This window comes from Python bivittatus, unplaced genomic scaffold (genome assembly GCF_059951505.1).
Source record: "Python bivittatus isolate LINGU-HERP-01145 unplaced genomic scaffold, Pbiv_v1 ctg000080_np1212, whole genome shotgun sequence".
In the NCBI taxonomy this organism is placed as follows: domain Eukaryota; kingdom Metazoa; phylum Chordata; class Lepidosauria; order Squamata; family Pythonidae; genus Python; species Python bivittatus.
The window spans coordinates 52,933,059-52,959,824 of record NW_028277035.1 but is presented as its reverse complement, the minus strand read 5'-3'; the positions used below and the strand labels follow the sequence as shown (position 1 = coordinate 52,959,824).

Sequence of the window (26,766 nt, the reverse complement as noted above, 5' to 3'; positions counted from 1 at the left end):
ACAGGGGTGGGTAGGTGGGGAATAATCATAAGGGAAATATATTATTAGGAGCAACACAAATTCAAATTTCTTGCATGAACCCAAAAGCTGTGGCAGTTATTTATTTATTTAAAAGATTTATAAAGCTAGGACTCTGGGCAGCATACAAAAAAAAATTACAATGCAAAAAACCAAAAACCAACAGAATCGGAAACACCTACTTGACCTTTTCAGGAATATACTGCCTGCAATCATCCTCCTCCTCCTCCTCCTCCTCCTCCTCCTCCTTTTTTTGAGACAACCACTGAACTTTCATCCATTCAGTGTCAGCTAAGATTTCTTCATAGTGGTCCATGATGAGAAGCCAGCTGAAGAGTAGATTCACAGTTGGCTCATACCAGTCTTCTTTAGGCATTTATCATGCCATCTACTTATCTCTTTTGTTCCTTAAATTCTTCATTATTCCCCTCTTCTTCCTTTCCTTCAGCTTTTAACAGGAGTTAAAGATTAAGCAAATCTTACCTAGCAGGACTGTGTTAACAAGGTCTTTCATGGTAGGGTTATACTGTATATTTGTAACTGAAATCATATTTCTCTGTGATGCCTTCTTCTCTCCTGCCTTCTCCCTAAGGTGTTGCAAACACACTTTCTTACCCTATTTTTGCTTTAATACTCAAGCATTTGGTTTTTCTTTTGTTAAATTTTTGGTACAGTGGCTTCACACTGATCTTACAATGCTCTGGAACACTTGTTCTTGCAGTAATTTGGAAGGAAAAGGTGCCACATCTCCAAAGCACTTTTAATACAGTGGTACCTCGGGTCACGAACGCTTCTGTTCACGACCAATTCGGGTCACGAACAGCACCGTTCGCAAAATTTTGCTTCCGTTCGCGAACGCCGGATCGGGTGACGAACAGGATCCGTGGCCATTTTCCCTGCCGTGACATGTGGTCGTGGCTTTCTGTAGGGAGGGGGACTCTCCCTCCAAGCAATAACCACCTCCCCACCCACCTTCCTGTCCTCCACGCCAGAAGTCGCGTCGAGCAAGGTTAGCGTTCTCTCTCTTCGTACTGTACTTTGTGTCATATTTTTGTGGTTTTAAAAAAAAAATACATATGGTTCAGGACGGATTAACCGTAATTACATTGAACCTTATGGGAAAATTTGATTCGGATCGCAACCAAAATCGGTTGGCAAACAAATTCGGAGGGATCAGAACGAATTAACCATATTTACATTGAACCTTATGGGAAAATTTGATTCGGGTCGCAACCAATTCGGGTCGCAACCAGTCGCAGAACGAATTAAGTTCATGACCCGAGGTACCACTGTATTAGCAATTCAGTTATACTGGTTTTGAGTTACTGAACACATCTACCTTCTTTTTCACTGCTTTTTAAAGATAATACGCATTAATTGCTACCTGCTTTTTTAACCTTAGGCCTGGAGTAGGTAATGCTTAAATATACATATTGCTAAAACGCAATACAAACTTTTTCTGCGTCTTTTTAAAGGTCAGGCGTTCAGTGTTTCAGTAAATCAGGGAGAGAACAGTATTGTTTATTGCCTTTCAGAAAAGAACATGTCTAGGCAATTATACAGCATGCATTAAGGCAAAATGTGGCTTGTTTGATTTTATAAAACCAATAATTGTGGTTTATTAGTAAACCATACTTAGCATGGTATGTAAATCCAATCACAGACCTGATTAAAATATCATGCTAAGTAATACTTTGTTTTAACAATTGTCTCTTGAAGAGGCCAAAATCAGTATTTGCTTAACAAATACTGTTCCTTTTGGGGAAGGGAGTGGATGGTAAAATTGGGGAGGTAAAATTGAATGTCTCTTTAACTGTGGATTTAGCTTTTTAAGAGCTAATATATACTGCTCATATTAGATATGTGTAGAGTATTGTTGTTGTTGCTGTTGTTATTATTGCTGTGGACTGCTTGTAAGTGACAAGTCTGGAAGGGAAAAGAGATATTGGGATGAAATGATGGGAGCAAATACTGTATTTTTCCGTTAATAAGACGCCCCCATGTATAAGACAACCCCCACTTTTCCAACCCAAAATTAAGAAATCAATATTTTAAAGATAAAGCAGAACACATTTTTATTTAGTAATTAGGTAACATTTACATGATACACTCAGTGGGAGGAGGTCCAAACTGTCTCTCTGCAGCTCTGTTTCCATGCTCTTTTGCATAACTGATTACATTCAGTTTGAATTTTGCAGAGTAAGACATTCGCTTATTTGTTTTTTTATTTTCCGACATCTTTATGGGCTCGGAATGCTCTGACATTACTGGTCCCTGTCGCATCTGTGCACTCCCTACACACTCTCCACCTCCAACGGGATGTGTTCCAATTGGTTTGTCCAGCATCAGCTGACGTCAGTTACATAAGGCTCATGATTGGAGGAAGCCTGTTTGCAGAGACAAAGTATGGGCAGTTTCGCAACCGCGCAGTTCTCTCCTCGGCTGACTTCCTTGCATAAGACGACTTTCAATTTTTAGTGTAATGATTTTAGAAAAAAAGTATCGTCTTATAGACAGAAAAATACGGTACATTTTCTAAAGTGCCACTGTGAGAATGGAATTGTTTGAGCCCTTTTGTTTGCTAGTTTCTGGTCTGTAGCATCTGATGTCAAGTGCACTGAGGAATGGAATCTTTCAAAAAGCTTAATTTCAGACCTTGTAATACTGGTTGGTTAGCCTGCTCAGGTTGGACGTACATGTAAATAAATTAGAGCTAAACTGAGTAAATAAATAAATATTAATATATTCAAACTAGGCCTCAATTATCAAGATTTATTAAAATAATAAATGATTCTAAATAGAATATTCACAACTTAATGAGACTGTTCAGCAATTTAATTAAGCAAAAATGTTTCAGACTAATAGTTTGTGCCACTTTTTTCTGCATTCAAGATCTTAGAAAAATAATGTGGACAAAAGCTATTCATGCAAAAAAATAATATACATACGTATATGTGTGTGTGTGTGTGTATTAATGCATTCTAGGGTTGAAGAAGATGGGAATCTCTTGCTGTTCTTCAGAAGTCTCACTTGTATCTCTGAATGTTGTGAACATCGGAAACGTACTTTCGCTCATTTTAAGGTAGTGCTTTTGAAACATTAGTTTTGTTGTTGCATTAATCAATGCAGTTAAATGAATGCATAGCGATGCATTGGTTTAATGTACCTTTTTGAAATTATGAGTTGTGGATTCATCAGAAATATATTTATAATCATTAGGTTATATGTTTATAGAGATTGCAATACTTCAAAATTATACTGTTTATGATTTCCTGGAGTAGAAGTGTGATTTTTTTCTCTTCCAGTAACTATACCAAGCATCAGATTGAATATTGTGTCATTAGCCTGAGAACTGTGTTAAAAACAAATGGCCGGAAGTTTGTCTCAGCCAATGTAGCATTGAAGACTATGAAATGATATTTTGGGCAATCCCACAATTTTAGAAATTATGTTATCATATTTATTTATTATATAGCTGGACTACCATCATTAGATCAACTCTGGGCATTGTACAAAACAATTTAAAATAACCAAGTAATAAAATCTAAGTGTAAAATAATAATCTATAAAATAACATAATGTAACAATAAAATAGCAATCACAAAATACAACAGTGGCATCAACATATTTTAATAGCAGCAAGATCCCAGAAATTTTATGGAAAAAGCTGAATCTTTATAGCCTTATAAAGGGATTGCAGGACAGATGCCAACCAGACCTGTATTCATGTATCTCACTAAGTAAAAATTGAATCAATAATTCATTGATTCACTCATATAGAGAAGTTAGCAATAATCACACCTCAGATAAACCTCATTGGCTATGATACTGCCACTGCACTTAAATAGTAGATGCCTTATGAATTTCAGGAGGAAGAACATTCTGAGTGTAGTTGCCACCACAGAGAAAGGCCCTCCCTTGAGTAACACAAGATGACTCTGTCAATCTCGGCACACACAGCAGGACTTCTGATAATTTTAAAGATTTAATGATTGCAGATCATTTAATGATTACAGATCAGTTCTGTAACTGCATAGGCACTCTCTCAGGCATTCTGGTCCCAAGTGGTTTAGGGCCTTATATGTCAAAAACACACTCTGGAACTAGACTCAGTAGCTAATTAGGAGCCAGTTTAGTTGCATCAGCAGAAGTGTTAATATATTAATAACCGAGTTCAATTTTCAGATCATGTGGAGAGGTATCTGTATATAGAACACATGATTGCTGCCTAAACATGAGATCATTGGGGTGTAGACATTTGTAGCTACCCTGTCTCTGTCAGATTTAGTTTGCCTAAATAAAAATGTGATTATGTGCCATCAGGTTGGTGTTGACTCTTAGCCACATAAATAGACCTTCTCCAGAATGATCTGTCACCAACTTGGCCTGTCAAGTATTCCAACGGTACCCCCATCACTGCTGTAATCAAGTCCATCCACCTTATTGCTCATTGTACTCTTCTTGTCTTTCCTTCCATCTTTCCCAGAATTACAGACTTCTCAAGAGAGTTAGATCTTTGCATAATGTGTCCAAAATATGATAATATGAGTCTGGTCATTTGTGCCTTGAGTGAGAACTCTGGATTGATTTGTTCTATGATCCATTTATTTATTTTCTTGGTTATCCATGGTTTTCTCAAGAGTATACAATTGCTGTTTGGAATCATCAGGGAGTGATTAATATAAGAATATCCCCAAAATGCCCATAGAAAGTGCAGTAGGAAGAGTGGCAAATCATGTGATTTCAGTCTGAATGAAGGCAGGAAGGAAGAAGCTTAAACTGTAGCTTTATCCCGCTGACTGTAGGAAGAATTCAAACAGATGGATTCACTCAAATGTTGTTTGAGGTAGGGGGTGGGAGAAATGGGGAAACTATAGGGATTTATCATTTTACCTGGCTATGCTAAGTCAAGACACCTACAAAAGAATAGTAAGACTTTTTTTTCTTTATAATTATTTGTTTATTAGGCACGGAGAATTCTAGACAACAGGAAGCACGTGCAGACTAAAATCAGTCAGAAATCTCTGTAAAGGTTTCACATCATATACATTCACCATATACTTGAAGTCTGATATGTCAAATTGCTAAAAGAGTATACTTACAGCAAAGGCTCATAGCTGTAAAATAGTCTTCAATATTGGTGAATAATTAACTCAGAAATAATATATCTGTCTTAAACATATGCAAAGAATGAGAATGAGTGCAAATAAGACTTACTGATGGTGTTTCTGAAAAAGCCTTCATCTGATACATGCATACAAATTATTTGACCACTGTGTTGAAATCAGCCAAGCTGACTTTTATGAGTTAATTCAGTTGATTACAATCCAGATATCACACCAAAATTGTAAGATGATGTTGGTTAAGTGAACATGCTTTAAATACAACAAAGATTTCAAAAATGTTACCTATTCATATTGCAAATACCATGCCACAATGGTTGGTTGGAGACAAATTTCCACAAACTCACTAAAGCTAAGTTAGGAGTGTATAATCTTTAAGGTTTAAGTCGTCTTTTTACTTTTTTAAACTTCTGTACTCACCCCCAATACACAAAAAGACCCTATTCTGGGGTCCACAAATGGGATGCAGGCCAGTCCCATGTGGTTCCAAAGCTGCAGTTTTGTACCCCTAGCCTAAACTTTCTAAACACATGTCAGTCTATCCTTCTGATGGATATTTCTGCCCCCAGTTCACAACTTTCCTAAACAGCTTAATACTATTAATACTATGTTAAATGGCTAACATTTAAGTGAAATTCTCCATGCTATAGCATAAATTGATCTGTGTTTTTTTCCTTTCATTTTGATCAGCGTGATAAACACTTTTAATAAGTTTGGGTTACTTTTTTGATATCCTTAAAATATATTAGAAAATTTAAACTAGAACACATTGCATTTCTCTTTATTGAATAGTTTTATTCCAATAATTGTAATGTACAGATCAGACTGAAACAGCATGATTAATTTTTGATTTCATTTGCTGTTGTTTTGCCAAGCTAATAAATAGCATTTGCCAATAAGATTAGAATAGGTTGCTAATGTATTTGAAAATGATTTATCTTCTTTCATCAATATCAGAAGTTGAACTGGGGAGGGCTGTTCGGTTTAAATAATCTGTGTTGCAATTTTGGCCTATATCCCTCTGTATTACATTGGTTCTTTCCTGCATAAATAGTTGTGCCTGTCAGCAGCATGAACCCATAACCTTGTCTGTTCTTTCAGCAATCCCAATCATGTCAAAATCTAGCATTTGGAAAGCTGTCTAAGAATTGTTTGCCCTTCCTATCCAGACTGTGTGCTGCACTGGCTAAGAAAGTATGAAAGGCTTGCTCTACCTGTTGCCCCATATTCCCTGTATTTTCCCATTATGTACAGCACTTGGATTCGAAGGGGAAAAGATAGTTTGGGCTGTGCAGGGATGCTCATGTAGCACCTGTCAGCAATTTATTAAAACAGCTAGGTCTTTTCCCAGGATCACATGGCTGCCCTCCACAGCCACAGCATGATCCTGAGAAAAATGGATTTAATTTAAAGCATTGCAAGAGGTCTTATATGTGTTCACACACAGTATGTGTTCTGAAGCACCTTTTCCTCTTTCAATCCAAAGTATTGTATAGCCTATTTACAGTACTTCCTTAATCAAATCAAATTACACTGGTCCCCTAAAAGAATGCATCTACCCTCATAACAGTAATGTCTTAAAACCAATTTTTAATTCATTTTGTAATCTGATTACTCAAAAGGAGTCAATGCCTTTTCCTGGTTTCATACTTGAGTCTATAGTCTGGAAGTAAAAATGTTCAGGCTTTTTAAATCTGAAGGTGCAATATCACCAAATTAAGGAATACATCATTACCACTAACAGTTCTGAATATATATCAGAGGAAATTAATATGAAGACATGTTTAAACAGTGATATAACAGTAATCTTTATCTAATTTTTACGTGTTTCAGTTTTGTTAGTAACTAAAAGTATTGGCCTATAGGCAAAGTCTTCAAGCAAATAAAAGCATTGGGGTACTTTCCCAAGATGACTGGGTTGCCTTCCATTCTGATCTCATCCATGCGCTGACGAACATAACGGGTCTGATTGTTTCCTTTGCAGAAGGTTTCGTCTGTAATGCTGGTTATGTTGTTGAACTGTAAATCAAACAATGGGTTTAAAAAATCCAAACATCCCCTTTGAAATTTTGTTTTTTTTTTTTCTTTTATTCAGATATTATTAATATTTCTGTAATATTTTTTGCAAAGCATACAGGAATGTATGCTAGCATTATTTCCTCAAACAGCTTTCATGAATTAATAACATCTTAGTAGCTCTTCCTATGCAATATTTCTTCAAATCATGTAATCTAAAAGTTTATTGGTTTATAGTAAGTCAAATTTTTATGAAGCTACCAACTAGCAAAAATTATAGCTGGGTCTCCTCCACTGATATGTCAGTTCATGAAAATTTGTATCTTACCAGAGACAAATGTTCCCTGCTGAACAGGTTATTTAGTATTAACCAAATCTGTTGTGCACTGCATGAATTATCTACTGTATTTCTATACTCCTTTTTTTCTTTGCATTTTATGAAGTACCAAAACAAAACAAAAATAAAATGAATAAACACTGAAAAACAGAATTTCAGGCTCATCAGAAGCCTCTGAAGGAGCTGATGTTATGAGCTCTTTGCCAGCGTTTTTCATTTTTCCCTTAAAGTATTCAACTTTTTAAAGTGGCCTTTAGGAAAGAAAGTTGCTAGAATTGTTTTGAAAGTTTACTCAGAAGTAAAGTTCATTGTGTCAAGAGAAGTTACTCCCAGGTGAAGGTGGATAGAATTGTGGTCTCTGATTCCGAGGAAGTATCTGGTTAATTACTATACTCGTAAGTTCTATTTTACATTTTCTCCAAGAAGATTCAGGAACCTAATTAGCGCTGCATTTAACATGGATATGGGAATTTTGATATTCTTCCTCGGTTTAGCAATAAATAAGTTTCACAAATATAATTCTAAGAATGTCTGTTTTTAGGGCATTTTCAGTTATTTGAAATGAAGTTTGCATAGCTTTCTCCAGCATTTTTCATCCATATATTGTAATTACTATAGTAGTGTGTGACAATGTGCTTATATCATAACCTTTAACGTCAGTTAGGCAAATCAGTATGATAATTTTCTAAGTGCTGTCATATGTATTTTTGCCACTTTTTCACTGCAGCACATTGCAAAACTACAATAATGAATGATATCATGCAAGCTTTTCTCAGATATTGGGAATATATTTTAAAGCACTAAGCTTGTAGTAGTAATGTTTGGGCAACAGCAAAAAAAAGAAAAAAAGAGTTGAGAAACCTGAAGATGCAGAATACGTAGGCTTTCCGGCAAATTAAGAGGAACAGACTCCAGTGCATTCTGTGCTAGGTAGAGATAGGACAACTTTGTCAACTTCTGTGAAAAGAAGAAGATAATATTTTAGAAGCAGTAAAAATAGGTAAACATTTAAACAGTAATTGTTTAAAATCAATTCATAGGCATACCCAAATTCATCTACCATAAATACATATATATAGAGAGAGACTGGAATAATTACTCAAAAATTATTAAAGATTAATAATCACATACTCATTTTAAAAAAGTTATTTCCTAAATACTACTGTATTGTTTAGCAGTTAAATTGGGTCAAGACTAATCTGCTTGATCCTGTATAAATATGGACGTGAAATGCATTCCATGCATAAACATTATATAGTATAGCTGCATTCTTATTTCTTTTAATTATTTGTTTTGCCAGTTTATCTGCTACACAATCCAAAAAGCTCTGGGAGATTTATAAAAATATATTCTGATGGTACAATGATAAAATCCTTTCTAAAATAAAATTAAAAAATAAATTCTGAAAGGTCTAATTGAAAAATTATATTTTTGAACCCCCCTCTTAAATTGTAATGAGGAGTAGTCCTATGTTCTGTAATTAAGCCCACACAAAATGAACTAACAGATATGTAGAGCCAGATTAGATGCCCAGAAGTAATAATCGTAAATGTTGGCCCATTGAGTCATTTGGAGCACTATTCCAGCATGCTAATTCGTCCCTACCAGTTCACTTCTGACTATGCTCATGTGATGGCACAGGGTGTTAGCCTCCTTAATTTCTTGTTGCTTTTAAGAAAGACAGCTAATAAGTTCCTCCCTATAAAGACTCCAAACACAAAGGATATTCCCCCACCACTTCAACAGTTTTGAGGGGGGGGGGTAGAGCTTCCCTCTGTCCTTAGAGAAGCAATGGAAGAAGAATATGGAAAAATAAGGGATTTTTAGAGACAGGATCTTACAACATCCTTATAAAGTGCATATGGAACCTCAACATTAATTAAAAAGAACTTTAAAATGTGAGGAAATCAGCTAGATAGACAGGATAGACAGAACCATTTTGTGTTCAGAATAGTCCCAGAATGATCACAACAGTACTGTAACACTTCTGGTAAGATTGGAACAACATGAACTGTTTAGGGATCTCTGATTGATCATGGAATACTTCAAGTGGAGCTGTTTTATTCCAAGCTTGAAACAAAACACATTTTTGTGAACAGCCTTAGATATCATCCATTACTAATTACTAAGAGGAGTGAGAGGCAAATATAGAAACTGTAGGCAAGGTAAAATTGCAGTAGTTCAGGGATATTTTCACATTAAATTTTGGAAGAGGTGAAAGACACTTTCAGAAAAATAAGTTTGAAAATCAGAAATGTGAGAAGAGAAGAGAATAGTATAGAATGAAAACAATGAGGTTGCTAAGTGAAGTAACTTAAGGCTGGGATAATGAACTATTTTAGTTATCTAAAATGACAGGAAATTCCGGAAGGATTTTTCTTCTGCAATCTTATATGCTATTACAATTTGTTTTTAAATACTGTTTGGAGAATTAAAGCAAGATACCATGGCAGGCTTCTTTTTAAGAACTATAACCTTAAAGGAAAATTGCTTTTTAAAAAAAAAATGCTGGCCAATATTGAGAAATAGACATCAATCTGGATATACAGCAGAGGACTCACAAAATCTTTATATGGTACACACAGAACCTCAAAATTAATTTAAAAGAATATAAAAATGTAAAAATAACTGTTGAAATTTCACAAAATCACTAGTCTCTCAAGAGATGTAGAATCTTGAGATATAATAATCACACCAAAACTTTAGGAATAAAAAACAGCTTTTTTTCTGTTCCTTTGCTATCACACAAGATTATGGAATGGTATTCAGCATCTAAATTGTTTACTTCTACCTCAAGACCTAAGTAATCAGTACTTGAGATAAGTACAGACATGCAAGAGTGCTAATAATATTTTTGTGTTTATTGCAAACCTACTTTTTATGCCTACACAGCATTATTTTCCAACTGTAATTTTGCAGTATTGTTTGAAGGCTTAAAGTAAAATTATAATATTGTATATCAGTACATTTTCTTACTTAAAAGTAAGACCTGTTGAACTCAGTGGGATTTACTTCCATGTAAACACATAAAGGATTGTGCTTTTGTTCTCCCAAATGCTTTTTGTAGTTCTGTAATCATGGGGATGGACAAGCTCCTTCACTGCTATAAGGTAATGATCCACAAAAGGGGCTCCCTTCAGCACAAGTCAGTCAATTCAGCAAGCTTAACATTTAATTCATAGAATGGTAATCATGCTAATATATTAGTCCAAAAATGAAAAGGACTCTTTTAGCACTTACTAGTTTCGATACATTCCAAATTTTCTTTTAAAAATGAAATAAAATTGTCTCTAAGTGGCTTTTTTTAAAAAATAATTCAGACTGGCTTCATTTAGTAGTGATCGTACATAATAAATTATTTTACCTTGAAAGCGTTTGCTTTAATTCCTCTGTTTTTAATTTTATTGTTATTTACATTCAGTGAAGTTAGTTTGGGTGGCAAAACGGGGAGCTTGGCAAGCCGATTATCAGCCAATGAAAGTTCTTCTAGTAGTAGTAGCTTTCCAAAGGCTCCATCTTCAATATCTTGAATTGCATTTCCAGTCAAATCAATTCTTCTTAGGGTGGCTTAAAAATAAACAATATTACAGTTAAAATATCCTTTTTACAGGCATTTACTGCTTAAAGGCATGCTATAGAATGTGCTGGACTGGCCAAGTAGAGAACAGAACTCAATTCTACATGTATGGTTGAGATGGTTTCTCTGGATTCTGCCTGAAAGGTAGATGACTTTTCCAGCACAGGCACTGAAAATTTCCTCCTTTACAAAAACAACACCAACAACTGTAAATAATTAGAAAAGTAGTGATATTTTTTAAACAAAACTATAGAACAATTGAGATCTGAAATAAAAGTGAATATCAATCCTCTCGATTTTGATATAAGCTTGTTGGCCATGTCCTCCTCCAGGATACAAATGGTAAGTCTCAGGTAAATTTACTTGCACTTCCTCTGCATTCCCAGATTGCCATTTTTATTTTCCAATTCTGTGGCTCCTGGTGATCACTCTTGATTTCTGGAAGGAGAGGGCATTGCTACACCTTTTTTTTTTTAACTTGGGGGAATATGGAGTTAATACTTCTGTCTTGTTTTTCAGTAATTCCCCTTTGTTTCTTAATCCTGTCAGCAGTTAACCACTGTGTTTACAATTAGAGGGAGCATATAGGAGCAAAAGCATGTGTTCTCCCTTTTAAAGGTACCCTCCAGTTGATGGCTCTAGACCACATGAAACAAAAACCTTAGAAGGCTCTTCAAGCTTTGGGCTATGAATTTCACTAGTGACAAACCTTTTTAAAAAATCCTTTTTCCCTGTGGTCTTTCTCTGATGTGCTGCTTAATGCCAATTGTGACTATCTAAGAGAAGGGCCAGCAAGGTGTTCCAGCTCTCAGCAACTGCACAGTGCTGATTCACACAGGAAACAGGAATTTAGTCTGCTTAATTTGTGCTTCTTTTAGATCAAGAGTTGCAATGGGCCACTTGCAATCGTCAACCTAACTTCAATCTTTTGCCTAAATTCTAAAGGCATATACAGGTAGTCCTTGGCTTATGTCCATTCATTCAGTGACCATTCAGAGTTATGGCGATGCTGAAAAAATGGACGTACAACCAGTCCTCAAAGTTCTGAGCATTGCAGCACCCCCGCGGGCATGTGATTGCGATCAGGGCACTTGGATACCAGCTCGTGATTACAATGTTGCAGGGAGCCACAGTCACATGACTGCCATTTGCAACCTTCACTGCAACTTCCCACAAGCAAAGTCACTGGAAAAGCCAGCAGGGAAGGTCACAAATCACTCTGGTAAGTCACTTCCACCTTTTCTTCCAGGACCTCCCCCAACTTGTGCGCAGCCTGTACCAGCCCTCCCTGGCCTCCCCCAGCTTGTGCACAGCCTGTGCCGGCATTCCCCCACCCACCCCCATGGCACCCCTGTGTTTCTTACCTGGGACTCCCACCTCTTCCCATTTAACAACCCTCATGTCTTGGTGTTACGATGACAACTGGGACTGCAGGGATTGCCATTGCTAAGCAATGCGGCTACATGACGTTGCGCTTTACGAATGCATCGCTTGGCAATGGAAATCCTGGTCTCAACTGCAGTCATAACCTGTAAACATAAATAATCTGGATTCTGGTAAGAATGATCTGTCTTAACATCCAACATGGAGAGAAGAATGAAAAATGGCAATTTAGAAAGAGACATCATGAATCATTTCACCTATTTTGCATCTCGTCCTGGATGCTACTTTCTGGAGCTTCATCTGCCCTTGACCTGTAAACTCCCACCCCGTCCCTTCACCAATCACCTCCAAAGGAATATAATCATCAGCAGTTTGGAGTGTTTTAAAGTATTATTATAGATTAAAATAATTTTCAGAAGTCAGTATATACAACAAACATCAATTTGACTTTTGAATTAATTTGGCCACTAAAATTAATTTTCTCTGAAAAAACTGTTATTACTTTCTGTAATGTCTAGTGGTCCAGAAAATACAGGTAACTGAATGATAACCAAAGTGTATTTCCAATGATTGATTATGGTATTTCCAAGAAAGAAATTATTTTTATGGTATACTTACGAATTTCAGCAAAATCAGATACTTTCACCTTCTTGATTTTATTGAATCGTGCATAAAGGTAGCCTGTTTCCTTTGGCAGAGCAGGGATAGCTTCAATATCTGTTTCTTCGCAGTAAACTGAACCAGTTAAACAAACACATAGTAGACAAGTAGCCAATTCTGAAAGTATATAATGTTGTTTCAGTTTAAGTAGAAGCCTGATGAAAGTATCAACAGTTTATAATTAAATTATATTCCATACTTTTTTGCAGAATCTAGGTTATGCAAACATCCTTTTGGCGTTTTTTTGGTTACAGATGCATATAATGCCTTCTGACAGCTCTGTCCTTTGGGGAAAAAAGCGTATACACAGTAAATATAAAAATTGCTTGGAATATAGAACTGAATGCAGATGTTTTGACACCTCCAGTCAGATTGTACGCTTCAGTGAGTCCTTAAGTGAAGAGAAACTGGCACAACCTTTACTTGCTACAAAGTTAAACATTTTTATCTTTGTTAACATCTGTCTACAAACGTAAATGCATGCTTAATATTTATGTGCTGTTGCTTAGAGGTACAATATAAGAAAACAGTTGAATATGGCAGGTACAGAAATTTGGAAAGCCTTCCTGCCAGTACCTTATAACATTTCTTTTGGCAGAAATAACTGCTTCATAATGTTTTCTGTATTTAGTATTTCCTGTGCCACTAGCTGCCTCCCAAATCATAGGAGTCATCCTGTTGCTAAATGGTTGACAAGGTGTTCTGTTCTTCAATGGATTCACCCTTTTTTTCTCCAAATAAATCTTGTGTAGTTGTGGTACAGTGGTTCAGTGTTTGTTTTATCAGTCCAGGACAATTTGTTCCAACATCCTTTAAACTTGTAGAGGTTTTCTTTTGCATATTTTAGAGGATGACTTTTGTGATAAGTTCAGAGAAAGTTTCCTTCTAAAAACTTCTCCATGCAGAAAATTATTGTATAAGCAACACTGTATTGTGGACTATTCCAAAATCAGCTAAACTCTTCAGCAGTTTTTTTGCAGTGATCTGCAGGTTCTGTTTTACAAATATGACCAATTTTCTGGAAGTTAGTTTTTTCCTGATGGGCCAGATCTTCCCTTGACTACAGTAATTCCATATAACTTCCATGTTTCTCACTGTTGAAATGGAAGTGTTATAGAATTTTTTTATAGCCTTCCTCTGCATTGTAAGAGTGAATTATCTTCATTTTCAAATGCCCCAACAGCTAATTATTGAAAGTATACAGAACAATAATTACAAGTTTGAAGATTACAAGGGTCAGAATGTTGTTCATCATTCATCTTTTCCTGGATAATTGTAAGCCTTACAAGTCAATCACATTTTGGGGCCTTATTAACAACTTTACAGTAAAAAAAAGTAGCACCAAATCCACTGGAAGAATGGCTAAATTTCTGCACCTGCCTTAGTCATTGTTTTCTTATTTTGAATCTATAAAAAACTGCATATAAAGAGAAAGTATGCATTCAGATTTGCAGAAAAACATGTTTAACTCCTGATCTTTTTATGATACACACAGTCCATGTAGTTTTCTTGGCAATAATGTGGTTCCTATTGCTTTCATCCAGGATTTTCTTTTTTTATTTCAGTCTAGCATATACAAATGATATGTCCTAGTGATCTCCCTGCTTAACTTTTCAAATGAGCAATAGACGCACATATCACACATATACACATATTCATTCCTCTCTCTCTCTCTCTGTCTCTCTCTCAATATGTTGGTTCTCTGTAAAATAAAGCAATCTAAAAGTTATATCCAACTGGATCAATCTGCCAGTGTTAAAAGTTGCTGGTAGATCAGATTTTATTTTTCCTCTACTCTTTGCAAAATAGTTCAGAATAGTTGCTGGACCCTCTAGGCTCTAGAGCAATTTTGGACAGTGAATTTCCATGCAATGCCATGTGAGAATAGCAAGATGGTGAAAAAAATGGAAATTCATACTGTGCTAGTGGAAACCTCATCCAGTGTCTTTAGATATAGTCCTGTTGTAGTGGCAAAGCTGTTACCTTTCCTAGCCTGGGAGGGTGACAGGTGATATGATAGATGAGATGTCTTCATCTGTTTACTAATCAGGACTGGACTAGTATGGTAGATTATGGCCCATAACATTCAGTGAAGAACCTTCATTCTGCAGTGGATTGATTTGTGTGTGTGTGTGTGTGTGTGTGTGTCCCATAACAATCAGTGAAGAACCTTCATTCTGCAGTGGATTGATTTTTGCATGCATGTGCACGTGCGCACGCGTGTGTGTGTGTGTGTGTGTGTGTGTGTGTGTGTATGCTAGGAACAGCTAAGATACTGCGCAGAACCCTCAAACTCCCAGGCCTCTGGTAGAGGACCCACGATTGAGGAAGACACGTACCACCCGTAGGGGTGAGAGGGGAATTTTTTATATAAATAAAAAAGGAAAAATCAATCCACTGCAGAATGTTCTTCACTGAATGTTATGGGCCATAATCTGCAATATATATATATTGCAGGGTAGCTGTATATTGTAGGTTTTCTTGGTAGAAGACATAAAAACTATTTATATAGATCTGTATGTATTTTAGAGGAATTCTGATTGTAACTCTTCCCCCGTTATCTGCTGAATCAGTGGCTGAAGTTATCCATGGTTTGCCTTTTAACTGACGTTGAAATTCCATAGTCATTGCAGTGCAGCAACATACAGCTTGCATACACAGGTAGTCCTCAGTTTAAGAATGAGTTCCATTCCCAAGTTCTGTCCTTAAGTCAAACTTGTATGTAAGCTGGGACAGTATTGTATAATACTGTATAAGCAGTATTGTGTAATTAGCTTGAACCATTGTGTATTTAACTCAAAACATTGTGTATTTAACTCGAATTTTGCTATGATAGGCTCTGTTCTTAATTATGGATTGCCTGTAACCCGGGTGTTCTTAACCCGGGAACTATCTGTGTAGCAAATGCTGCTTCATGAGCTCAACATTAAAAGTCTGACTGTCAAAAGGAGAGGGGATGTTTACCTGAGGTTCAGGCTTCTAATTATAATTTCTGACAGAACTTGTGTTTGGAAGTCTTAACATATAACTCTGTGGTATCTGTGAGAATGTCATTGCACTTTACATTTTTTAAGTGTTTACTGAAAACCTAGAATCCCTGTATAGAACTGGTATAACATCCATTTAATTGCTGCTTGATTGCTTAAGTAAATAGTTCTTACTTGTTTAAGACAACAGATATGCTTAATAATGTTGCTAACCCTAATACTGTCATGCTTTGGGATTTGTTCTGTTTATTATAAGCTTGAAAAACATACCTGTATAATTTGTTGCTCCCTCTGCACGTTTTGCATCATCTCTCTGCATTTGTACTTTATTTTCATTGAAAACGATGAAAGTGTTGCCTTCCTTTTAAATATATAACATATAACATATATAACATATAATATACAATGTATGTAGTACAGCTGATAATAATACAATAATTTTCAGCTATAATGGTAATGAAGTCTTTACATGTCAGTAAAAATATACTTGTCTTAACATTTTGCCGAATGGTTGAAAACAATGTAGAAAATTCTGTTGTAAACTTAACTCATCCTTCTTAGGTGAGTTTCCATGAGATAGTTTGCACTGAGGATGGATGGATGGATGGATGGATGGATGGATGGATGGATGGATGGATGGATGGTTGTAATTATATCAGACCCACCAAACATAGCAAAATAAAAATAATGTAAAGAGGAGAAAAGGAAAAAATACAATAAAATCAGAACCATGCAGCATTCTAATGTTCTAACACAATATTCTAGTCTACCCAATATAACCAGTAATCAATCCAAAATTAATTGCCATTAGTAAAGCACAGGTTCTGCAAGTTGCAAATGCAAATTTAGCAATGGCTTTTTTTTGTTTTAGGGTCTTTATCTGCCAGAAGGAGTTTTCCATAAAATTCATCTGGACATCTGTGGAATGGCCTAATAAGGGGAAGCTGATGTCTCTCTATAGAAGTTGCAGTTGAGTAATATATGAGTCATTGTTCCTAACCAACCAAGGAACAATGACTTTCTGCATTGGTTTTTTTTTTTTTTACTTGCCTTCCAATATAGCTGATGGCAGGAGGTCAAAGCGCAGGAGTGTGAAGGCCCTAAGAAACCAATTAACTGTGAACTTATTAAGATACCGAGTTAGCTTGAAACAAATCTCATGCGTCCCAATAGCATTCCAGCTGGTATTGTGCCGTATTCGGCTTTCAATTCTGTATCAAGGATCCTTTGCCTAAGAGTTGTGATAGCCTGCTCTTGTGCCAGTGTCAGATGTGCTTCTGGTGCAAAATATAATTTCTGAACTTTATCCCCCATTTGCTGTTTCCAAGTAGATTGGAATTTGTCTTGCAAGATAAGAGTTGTCAACCCTTGGGGTTGAGAGTTAATGTATAGCCATTATTTGAAAATACTTTGCAGGATCAAATCATAACTTGCTATCCTGATTTTAAACAACATTTAGCTGAATTAGATATGTTTTTGTAATACAGGTAGTCCCCAGTTTAAGAACAAGTCCATTCCCAAGGTCTGTCCTTAAGTCAAATTTATATGTAAACCAGAAGAGTATTATTGTATAATGCTATATAAGTAGTATTGTGTAATGAAATCGAACCATTGTGTATTTAACTTGAATTTTACTACAATAGGCTCCATTCTTAACTATGGCTTGTCTATAACCTGGGCGTCCTAACCTAGGGACTCTGTGTATAACTGAAGAAAAAATCCTTAGCTGCCTGAATACATTTTAGCTTTCATACTACTACATATCGCAAGCATTATAGTGGAAAAACTAATAAGTGGTGCAGCTTTATATAAGTGGAAATTCAAAATTTGCTAGAGGGGTAATGATTTTAATTAAGACATCTTTTAATTTTAGAGTTGAAAAAGAAATTTTAGATTTTTAATTTACACTATATAATTTTAACCAGGTGGTTTGAGAGAGGAGTGAAGGAATCCATTTAGGCCAAAGTGGAAAATACTTCCCTCAATAGAGGTGGAGGTCTCAGACACAACTTGTCTCCCATTTTTCATGCTGCTCTTTCATCAGTCCCCAGGAAGATTAAGACCACTTCACAAGTTCACCAGGGAGGCAGCACTTAATGACCCACTTGGGATGAGTGAGGGATTAGGAGCAAGACATCCACATCCCAAAGACTCTACTAATCACATCTCCTACTGTCCCTTCAACAAGCCCATCATGTTAGTGAGAAACGCAGCCACTCTGGAAGACATTTATGGGGTCCCCCCTAACCAACTATCCAGACTGAAGGTGCTTGGACAAGCAGCGAAATGTATCAAACCAAAAGAAAAGAAGTCCAGTTCCTAGTTTAAAAAAAATCCCAGAGCTGGAATGTTTTTCAAGCTTGCATCTAGTAATTTAATTTAGTTGAAACTTGGTAACAGGTTAAATTCAAACAAGCAAAAATATACTTTCTTACCTACTTTGTATGGCACGTGTTCATGACTAGACCATTTCTTAGTATCCTGTGCATGATTAGTTAAGGAACAAATGTAGTATTTGACCAATTACAATTTTTGATCATGCATTGGTAGCAGTATCACTGCCAGGTCCCTAAGAGTGCTTACAACCAAGAAAGCTAAATTCTCAGAATCTCTGTAGTGAGCTTTATTGCAAGGAAAAAGTGATTAGGTTATAGAATCTTGGAAATCGGATATGTCTACTTTAGCCCTCATTTATCAGTCAGTATATTAAGGCAGGGCCTCCTTGAAACTTTTGATCTTTCAGACCCTTGACTCAAGGGGAAGGTTGCTACCTGTTTAGAAGGTGTAAAAGGAATGTCCATCTGATTTATTTTTCCTACAATATTTTGGAAATATCATTACATTGCCAGGCTCAGAGAATTCCATTACACTGACTAGTTTCAGGAAAACAGTTCAAATAGTGGGGAGTAGTATTATTAGATGACTCACAGTACATTGATCAACAACAAAAGATACATTTTTTTTTTCAAATACACAAATGCCTAATATGAGAATAGGCTTCAATACATTTAAAACATATGTGTAACACAATAGCACTTGGGGGGGGGAAATGAGAGAATCACACTGTAGAATTTAGAAAAAGAAGAAAAGAATCTTTAAAAACACATGCTAGGAACCATACTCTGTAAGCATATCAATTAAATTGGAGCTTGAACAATTAAATGGAGGGAGGTATGCAGTGGAGTATCTTAGCATTCTGTCCTGGGCTCAGTGCTCTTCAGCATTTTCATAAATTACTTAGACAAGTGTTGCTCATCAGATTTACAGATGACACCACCTCCATCCCAGAAGTAATGCACAAGCACAATCAATGCTGTCTCTTTACTATGCTCCAGTCTAAGTGAAAAGAGTCCAAATAATCTGTTTCCTCCAGGACCTTCTGGAGTCTCAGTCCAACCACTAGAAAGGAAAGGTTCGAGCCTGGGCAAAATTTGTCCAGAAATGTTGGATCCAATTATGACTTCTTGAGTATGAGGTGCACATTACCTATTCAAGGCTGGCAGGAAACCCTCTTCCTCAAGGAGGATGACACTACCACATAGAATCAATCACAGGTCACCTCCCAAGCACTTTCACATGCCAGGAGGAATAAAGATCTAATAAACAGGTGAGTGGGGTCACCATCCCAACAGTCACAGGCTCAAAGTCATCCGGTCTAAACCCACAAGACTGCCAAATGCACTTCAACAGGTCTTGCCCAGTCAGAGTCCAACTTTGAATGAATCCAAGTGATTTTATCCCTCAGGTAGCTAGAATATTCCTCACTGCAGCCCTGCAGATAGTCCTGAAGCTCATTCCTCAGCACTGAATGAATCATCTTAAACAGGGTTGCCAGATGGCCATCTGCAGACGTGCTAGGAGGGGAAAATTAAGTGTCTTTGGCTGCCCTTACCTCCATTATATAATCCCTAATAGGGCCTCTTACTTGCACTTGAGGCAACTCTCCTGACGTTTCATCTCCTGGAGCTCCTTGGAAAACCAAGGTGCACCTTGGAATTGACGTACAGTGAGAGGCCACAAAGGAGCAATCCAATCCAAGATGCCTATCCCAGGCCGCAACTAAAGCTTTGGTCAAACTGCCCGTCAGTTCATCGGCCTAAGTGAGACATAAAGCTAGTCAGCATGATTGTCCCTTAGTTAACTCTTATGTAGGAAAAAGAATAAAGTGTGTGGAAATAATCGTTCATACATATACCTAGAGGCAACATTGTAATTTGCATACGTATTCAGTAGAAAGAGAATTAACTTAATTTTAGCTAGATGTAGTAAGTCAAGCTTGTTCAATGTCTTTTCCTGTTGCTTTTCAAAGGGGGATGGGGGATGCAATTATAGTGCCTAAGTTATTTTCCAGGCATGGAAAATAAATGCTTAACTTTGATGTTACTAAGAAAAGAAAAGAAAATCACAAAAAAATGAATTGTGTGCTGTAAATTGAATCAGATCCCATGAACCCACTATATCTTGTTCAACTGTGAACTTCCCTTTTGAGAGGAAGGGTACTGATATGCTAAACAGATTTTGTCTGTTGTCTGGAGTACAGTCCATTATTGTCTGGATTTGGTCAAAACTTTTGTCCATTAAATTCAAAGTCCGCTAAACCATAGGGTTTACTGTATCCCAGTTTTGTTTATGGGCTTCTCCACAAGCATTCTGATAAAAGAATGATGAATTCAGTAAGCTTTTGGTTTGCTTCAGGTATCATTTTTGTTCATTTAATAGAAAAGCCATTTTGCCGATGAGTCTCTAGCCTCATCTTTATGTTTAATCTTACCTATGGACTCCATAGACATTCTTAGAAAATAAAAATGGTGGGTGACTACAATACAGTGTTTGGTTTGAAAATGTGGCCCTGTTTCTCAGAAGAACTAAAGATAAGCTGGAATGGCAAGAAGCAACCTCATAAGCTTGCCAAAACGGATTTTGGAATTGGGCATGTTTATCATGGCAGGCATCTTGTGAAAGCACACAATATATGCTCTCGTAGGTCAGAGTAATTATTAGAGCTGTAAAATTGTAACAGAGCCACTCTGGTGTAGTGGTTAAGGCACCTGGCTAGAATCTGGGAGATCTTGAGTTCTAGTCCCACTTCAGGCACAAAGCCAGCTGGGTGACCTTCGGCCAGTCACTCTGAGCCCTAGGAAGGAGGCAGTGGCAAACCACTTCTGAAAATCTTGCCAAGAAAACTGCAGGGACTAGTCCAGGGAGTCGCCAGGAGTCAGCACTGACTTGAAGGCACCTCCCCCCCCACCAAAAAAGAGTTGTATTACTGTGAAAAGCTATGGCAGTGATTTATTAATGTTTTTACTTTTTTAGATTAATGATAGCAAATAGGTATTCTCAAGGAATGAACAGTAAAAGCTATTTGGGTATATATAATCATTAAACTGCTTTCTCTTCAGAAAATTAATTTGAAAATGCTGTTGCAAATATATATCATTTTCTTATTGTTATGTGTTTCAAATGAACATGTTCTGCCACACAGTATAAATTCTATCTATTATTTCTTCTTGGTATTGGCTCAGCATCATTATATGGGCTCATTACACTGTAGAATTCCACCTGGGTGTATTGTGAATGGGTAGATAACATAATCCTGTTGGTTAGGATTAGACTATTGTGTGGTTAATTCAGTGTTAACTAGTCTATTTATTCTTATCCAAAGGCAGTTGAGTTAATGCAGCTTGCGAACAGTACAATATTCTGTTTCAGTCTGAATAAGTGAAGATCACATTGCAGCAGTATGTTATTCATGTAATATACCTACTATGCATTTATTTTAATTTGCCTCACATAAAGTAGTTCATTATTAAATATATTTCCTATATGTGGTTGGGGAATTAGTCTATGACTTTCTGAGGCCAAAAAATTAGTTAATAGCAGCAGGTCTCCCAGGTAAGTCAATTATGACTCTCAGGAGACCAAACTGAATGTTTGGTGTACAAGTGAACATTGATCATTCCTTGCAGTGACACATACCATTATAACTGTGTATGTTAGGAACAAAGCAATAATTATAGTGGATTGAGACAAATTTAAGCTGAGCTCATGGCCATATTACATATTTCTACAAGCATAGGGTTTGGATTAGGGTAAAGGATAAAGGAATAAAGCATATAAAATAAAACAATAGTATATATGTATTATGCTCTTATTTTTGCATCTCCCTGCATTACTTTTTTCTTTTTTTATTATATTTAGCCATGAAACATGCATACTTGGCTAACTCATACACTGGCAGAGTGGAAAAAGGAATATAGAACTTGTAAACTACCTTATTTTTTACCCCGTCCTGTGGATTGTCTTCATAATCTTCCTGAAATAATGCATCTTCATAACCTTGCTGGAATATTTCATGAAAAAGTGCTGAGTGTTGTTGATTAGGTGGTGCTAACTTCACCAAGGGCATAAAAAAACAGAAGAGATAAAATTTCTGTGAAGTCTTCATTTCAGGAGATCAGACTTGAGTTTTGTTGAAAGAACTAAGGAGAATGATTCTTTGTAACTGGAAACAAGAAAAGCAATCTGTCAGAACAATATTTAAAGCCCTAGAAGAGTAGCTGGCAGCAATTTTCTAATGCTCAGGGAATGTAGAAAGATGATTTAACTCTTAGTATTCTTCATTTAAATCCTTCTATTGTTTAAAAAATTGATACTGTACAGTATAACAAAAAAATATATACTTGATATTGTTTCAGATTCAGATACTTGGTGAGTTTGCATGCTGATTAGAGGTAATTGAAACCCCATATTTTGCGATCTGATACATACAGTGAAGAAATAGTTAAAAAGTAGAGCCAAGCTAAACCCAGCCCTGGAGTGAAAATAATATTTTGAATTCTCTTAAAGATCTACGTTTTCCAGGAAAGTAGGAATTGAAATGTATATAAAATGAATAAAAAATGCATATTTTAAATATAAAGCACACACAGTTCAAGAACGGTATACTGATTACAGTTTCCAGATAACGTATTATGCGATCAAAATACTTTTACAGTAACCTGTAACCATTTGGTATACATTGAGATAATTTATTGGAAAACAACACCTACCGTTTTGCTGATTGAGATCTCTTGTGTGTCTGTTTGCAATATAGTTCTCTGTGCATTAATTCCAAATGGCCAGAGAAGAGTAGAGTTATGGATTATTTTCAAGAAACTGAAATGATGCAGCTTCAAAGATAGATAGACTTTAGATGCAGTGTCGGGTAAAGAGAGCTGTGTCAGCATGCAGGCTTATGTGTAAAATGTTACATGATAAATCAGTATTGTTCTGCTACGATATGGAACAAATCCAGTTTAAGATATGTTAATCTAGTTGCTCATTGTCGAAAGCATTTACTAAAGCAACTGCAGTTTCATGCAATAAAGGCTTTAGCAAAGTCATATGCTTTTCATTTAGTCTAGCATTTAATGAGAAACAAAGAAACTGACTTCTGTTTCAGATAAAGCATAAGCATTCCAATTTTTTTGTGCAGGAAAAAGTTGCAAAACGTTTAAGTTTGCAGCATAAACCTTTAAACATGAGTTGGTGGGCACTATTTTCCATTCACTATCTTGAGGTCTTTCTTCAGCAGTGTCGGAGTTAATTACTTTAACTTTTTGGAAGACTGGCCAGCATTCCAACCTTAATAGATCATTACAGAAAACAGTGAAAAATACTCATTGAATGTATAATTTTTAGGAGAAGCAGGTTTGCATTATAAAGGATTTCAGTGAAAATCTTTGAGATGTCCTGATATGAAATATTATTTCAGAACATTCACTATTTTATACATAAGCAGTGAAGATAAACAGGAACTGGATGTACAAGGAACATTTAATGTTGAAGAATGTAATTTTTTATTTATTGATTTTTGTTACATCTTTCTGTTTGACAGTTCCGCTAAAAATATCAGCTGAGATTTTTATTTCTTAACTTTAGAGAGCTTTTTAAAACAACAACTATCCTGAAGGTTTTCAGTTGTACACTGCTTATTGCTCCACAAAAGTCAGAGTTCAGAAACCAGCTGTTCGCTCTGGAATACCATCTCAGTTGGAATTGGATTCTTTGGATTTCAGCACATCTGTTGGTTTACAATCTGTGCTCATTTGCATCTTGATCCATGTTTAACATAACTGTGTTCTCTCCATTCACTGTGCTGACCGAGAGTGTTGTTAAATGCAAAACTGAAATCAATCCACATTATGCAAAAATGTTTTTGGTCTTTTGTTGATTTTGACTATCGGTGCATATGAATTTTTTTTTTTTTTTAGAGTTCTGTCATTTATTCTGTCTTCTGTTTAATAAATTCAGTGGTTACTGAATATAGCCCTCTTCTTTTTTATGTTGTCCTTTCATCCAGATCTGAAGTCTGGAAGAATGGAAATAAACACAGTTGCTTCCAAGCCAGTATTCAGGGAAGGAAAATTCCCATCCCATCTTCCCTATTGCAAGCCATATTTCCTTTCCTCCTGAAATTTTCTTCTGAAGTTTGGGAGATCAGGAGTCACAGTACATAACAAATGTAGCTTCCATCTATTTAAATCGATGCGCTCTTAGCCTAGGGCCTATTACTTCGAGACTATCCATCTTCTAATCTTTAGCATGTCTTCTACGGAATGAGTTAATAAGCAACACTTCATTCAGAGGTGTGTACTCCACATGAATAAACCTAATTTTGGATTTTAGTCACTATTAGTGTACAGAATTGAGACAGTATATGAACTTGTTCTGTTTTGTTTGTTTATTTAAATAATTTATATGGCTGCCCAGCTTGTACACTGCAGCTCTGGGTGACCTACAACAGCCAAGAAAATAAGAACATTTTTTAATGAAAAGGCAAACAATCATGTTCATCCCAGCCCCAATATCTGGGGAAATAGTCAGGTTATTAAAGGCTTTCTGAAGGCTTTCAACATTGGAAGAGGGTGGGTAGATCATTTCACAGGGCAGAGACTGCCATGGAAAAAGCATGCTTCCTGGGTTCCTTTGGGTGGCATTGTTTCAGGGCAGGGACCCAAAGTGTGCCTATCCAATATAGTGAATGAGACTGGGAGATATCATTGTGAGGGCCCATCCTGCAAATAACCCAGTCCTGTGCCTTGTAGAGCTTTATAGGTGATAACATCACCTTGAATTGCTGGTTGGGGAAGAAAACCAATAACAATTACATCTTTGCAATGACATTATTCCATCCTTTGCCTTTGTTTTGCTTCAATTTGTTCTTTTATTCATTGTATAAAGGAGTATCCCAGAAGGGCTTTGCTGGTTCACAGTGAACAGGCTGCTCATACTATTCCATTATAAAGCAGAAGGGTTTCAGATATTTAGGAATCCACTTTTAATTTTCCATCTGTTATAAACCACAAATTTGAGAGGATACAATGTATGCTGAAAAGGCCTCTAATACTATAATTAGATTCATTAGTTGCAGCAGTTGCACATTTTTAGCCAAGGTGCTAAGCAATGTGTGCATAGTTTTGCTTATCTACAGATATAATGGTTTAGAAATAATTCACTCTGTACTGAACATATTTTCACTTTGTACTGAATGTATTTTCACTCTACTGAACATATTTCTTTGGCTGGTACTGGTTGGGCTTCTGTGGAGACTCACATGAGAATTTGACATTGGATGTAGAGGATGAAGCAAGTGTTCTGCTGTGAGTCCCTGATCTAATTCTCACTGAAATTTCTCCTGTTGCAGACTCTTAATCCAGTCTCTGTTAACACTTGGACCAGAGAAAGTTATGTTGGAAGTCACAGAAAGAGTTAGAATGATACTGTAGTTCCAAAGCTTCCAACTAGGGGTCCTCTGCAATACTGTAGACTATTTGCCATTATATTTTTTTTAACATACTCTCCACCTCATGTAGTAAAGTGTCAATACTAGCAAAATTTAATGCCATATTCTCAGAGGTGTTGAAAGGGATTTTCAGTAACTTCTCATATTCAGAGCCCCTGTCTTTGCACAGGTTGGCCTGAAATAGAGGTCATGCACTTTCTGCTAGCAGATCGGTTTATCAGCGTTTCTATGAAAGTTGATAAATTGTGCTCAGTTGCAAATACTCTCAGAAGGTGCTGGGTTTGAATCATACTTAGATGAGTATGGTTTGGTTATTTATATTAGCCCTCTAAGGTGGTGGTGGTGGTGGTTGTTTGCTACCATTTCCAGTTCCTTAAATTATTAAGGAGATTTATTGTTTTCTATAGAATATGTGTTTTCTTTGATTTTTCACCATACTGTACATTCAGTGAACAAATGAATGAAAGAAATTGTGCAGTTGCAACTAACTAAATTAGTACTTAGAAAATATCTAACCTTTGCTGGGATTACTTAAACATTACTTGTTTATGAAAATACTGCCTTTTTTATAGACTGTAGATACATTAATTACATGTATTTGCTAAAAACTAAAATTCTACTTCAACTGTTCAAATATCCTGCATATGGAATAGTGTCACTACAGAGGAATCAACCATGAGCCGTGCATGTTGCCTGATAACAATGAGGTTTTCATTTACTGGAAATGAATGACCATATGTTCTGTTCTCTATTCTTAAATGTTGGAGAGGATGTGGAACATAAAAGATATTGATCCACATTTGATTCAGTTGATTACAAATCCAGTAGGGGACTTTAGAGATTATCAGATAATATGATATTCTACTTGCTGAAAATTTGCT

General features: G+C 36.2%; 2 protein-coding genes and 1 pseudogene across 5 annotated transcripts in view; 1 reads left to right on the top strand and 2 right to left on the bottom strand.

Moving 5' to 3' along the window:
* Nucleotides 1-26,766, top strand: part of CENPP (centromere protein P) — a 176,630-nt gene that overhangs the window by 12,012 nt on the left and 137,852 nt on the right. For all 4 annotated transcript variants that reach the window (XM_025166916.2, XM_025166915.2, XM_088134101.1 and 1 more), the window contains exon 6: nucleotides 3,004-3,100. In XM_025166916.2, coding sequence (XP_025022684.1) covers nucleotides 3,004-3,100 — 97 coding nt within the window. The remainder of the gene's footprint in view (nucleotides 1-3,003; nucleotides 3,101-26,766) is intronic.
* LOC112540682 (U4 spliceosomal RNA) lies at nucleotides 3,745-3,864 on the bottom strand (annotated as a pseudogene).
* OGN (osteoglycin) lies at nucleotides 4,955-23,349 on the bottom strand. The gene is made up of 7 exons (XM_007428655.4): nucleotides 23,151-23,349; nucleotides 22,373-22,603; nucleotides 16,372-16,462; nucleotides 13,073-13,231; nucleotides 10,859-11,061; nucleotides 8,356-8,451; nucleotides 4,955-7,160 (listed from the first exon to the last, which is right to left on the bottom strand). Exons 2-7 carry the CDS (start codon nucleotides 22,544-22,546, stop codon nucleotides 6,987-6,989), a joined length of 897 nt encoding a protein of 298 aa, XP_007428717.1. The 5' UTR covers nucleotides 22,547-22,603; nucleotides 23,151-23,349; the 3' UTR covers nucleotides 4,955-6,986.

What these genes read in the sequence shown, in the direction of transcription:
- OGN (XM_007428655.4), bottom strand. Translation starts at nt 22,546, where the DNA reads ATGAAGACTTCACAGAAATTTTATCTCTTCTGTTTTTTTATGCCCTTG. An exon ending in GGGAGCAACAAATTATACAG is followed by an intron (nt 13,232 to 16,371) that starts GTATGTTTTTCA and finishes ATATACTTTCAG; the next exon opens with AATTGGCTACTTGTCTACTA. An exon ending in TACGTATTCTGCATCTTCAG is followed by an intron (nt 7,161 to 8,355) that starts GTTTCTCAACTC and finishes TTTGATTTACAG; the next exon opens with TTCAACAACATAACCAGCAT.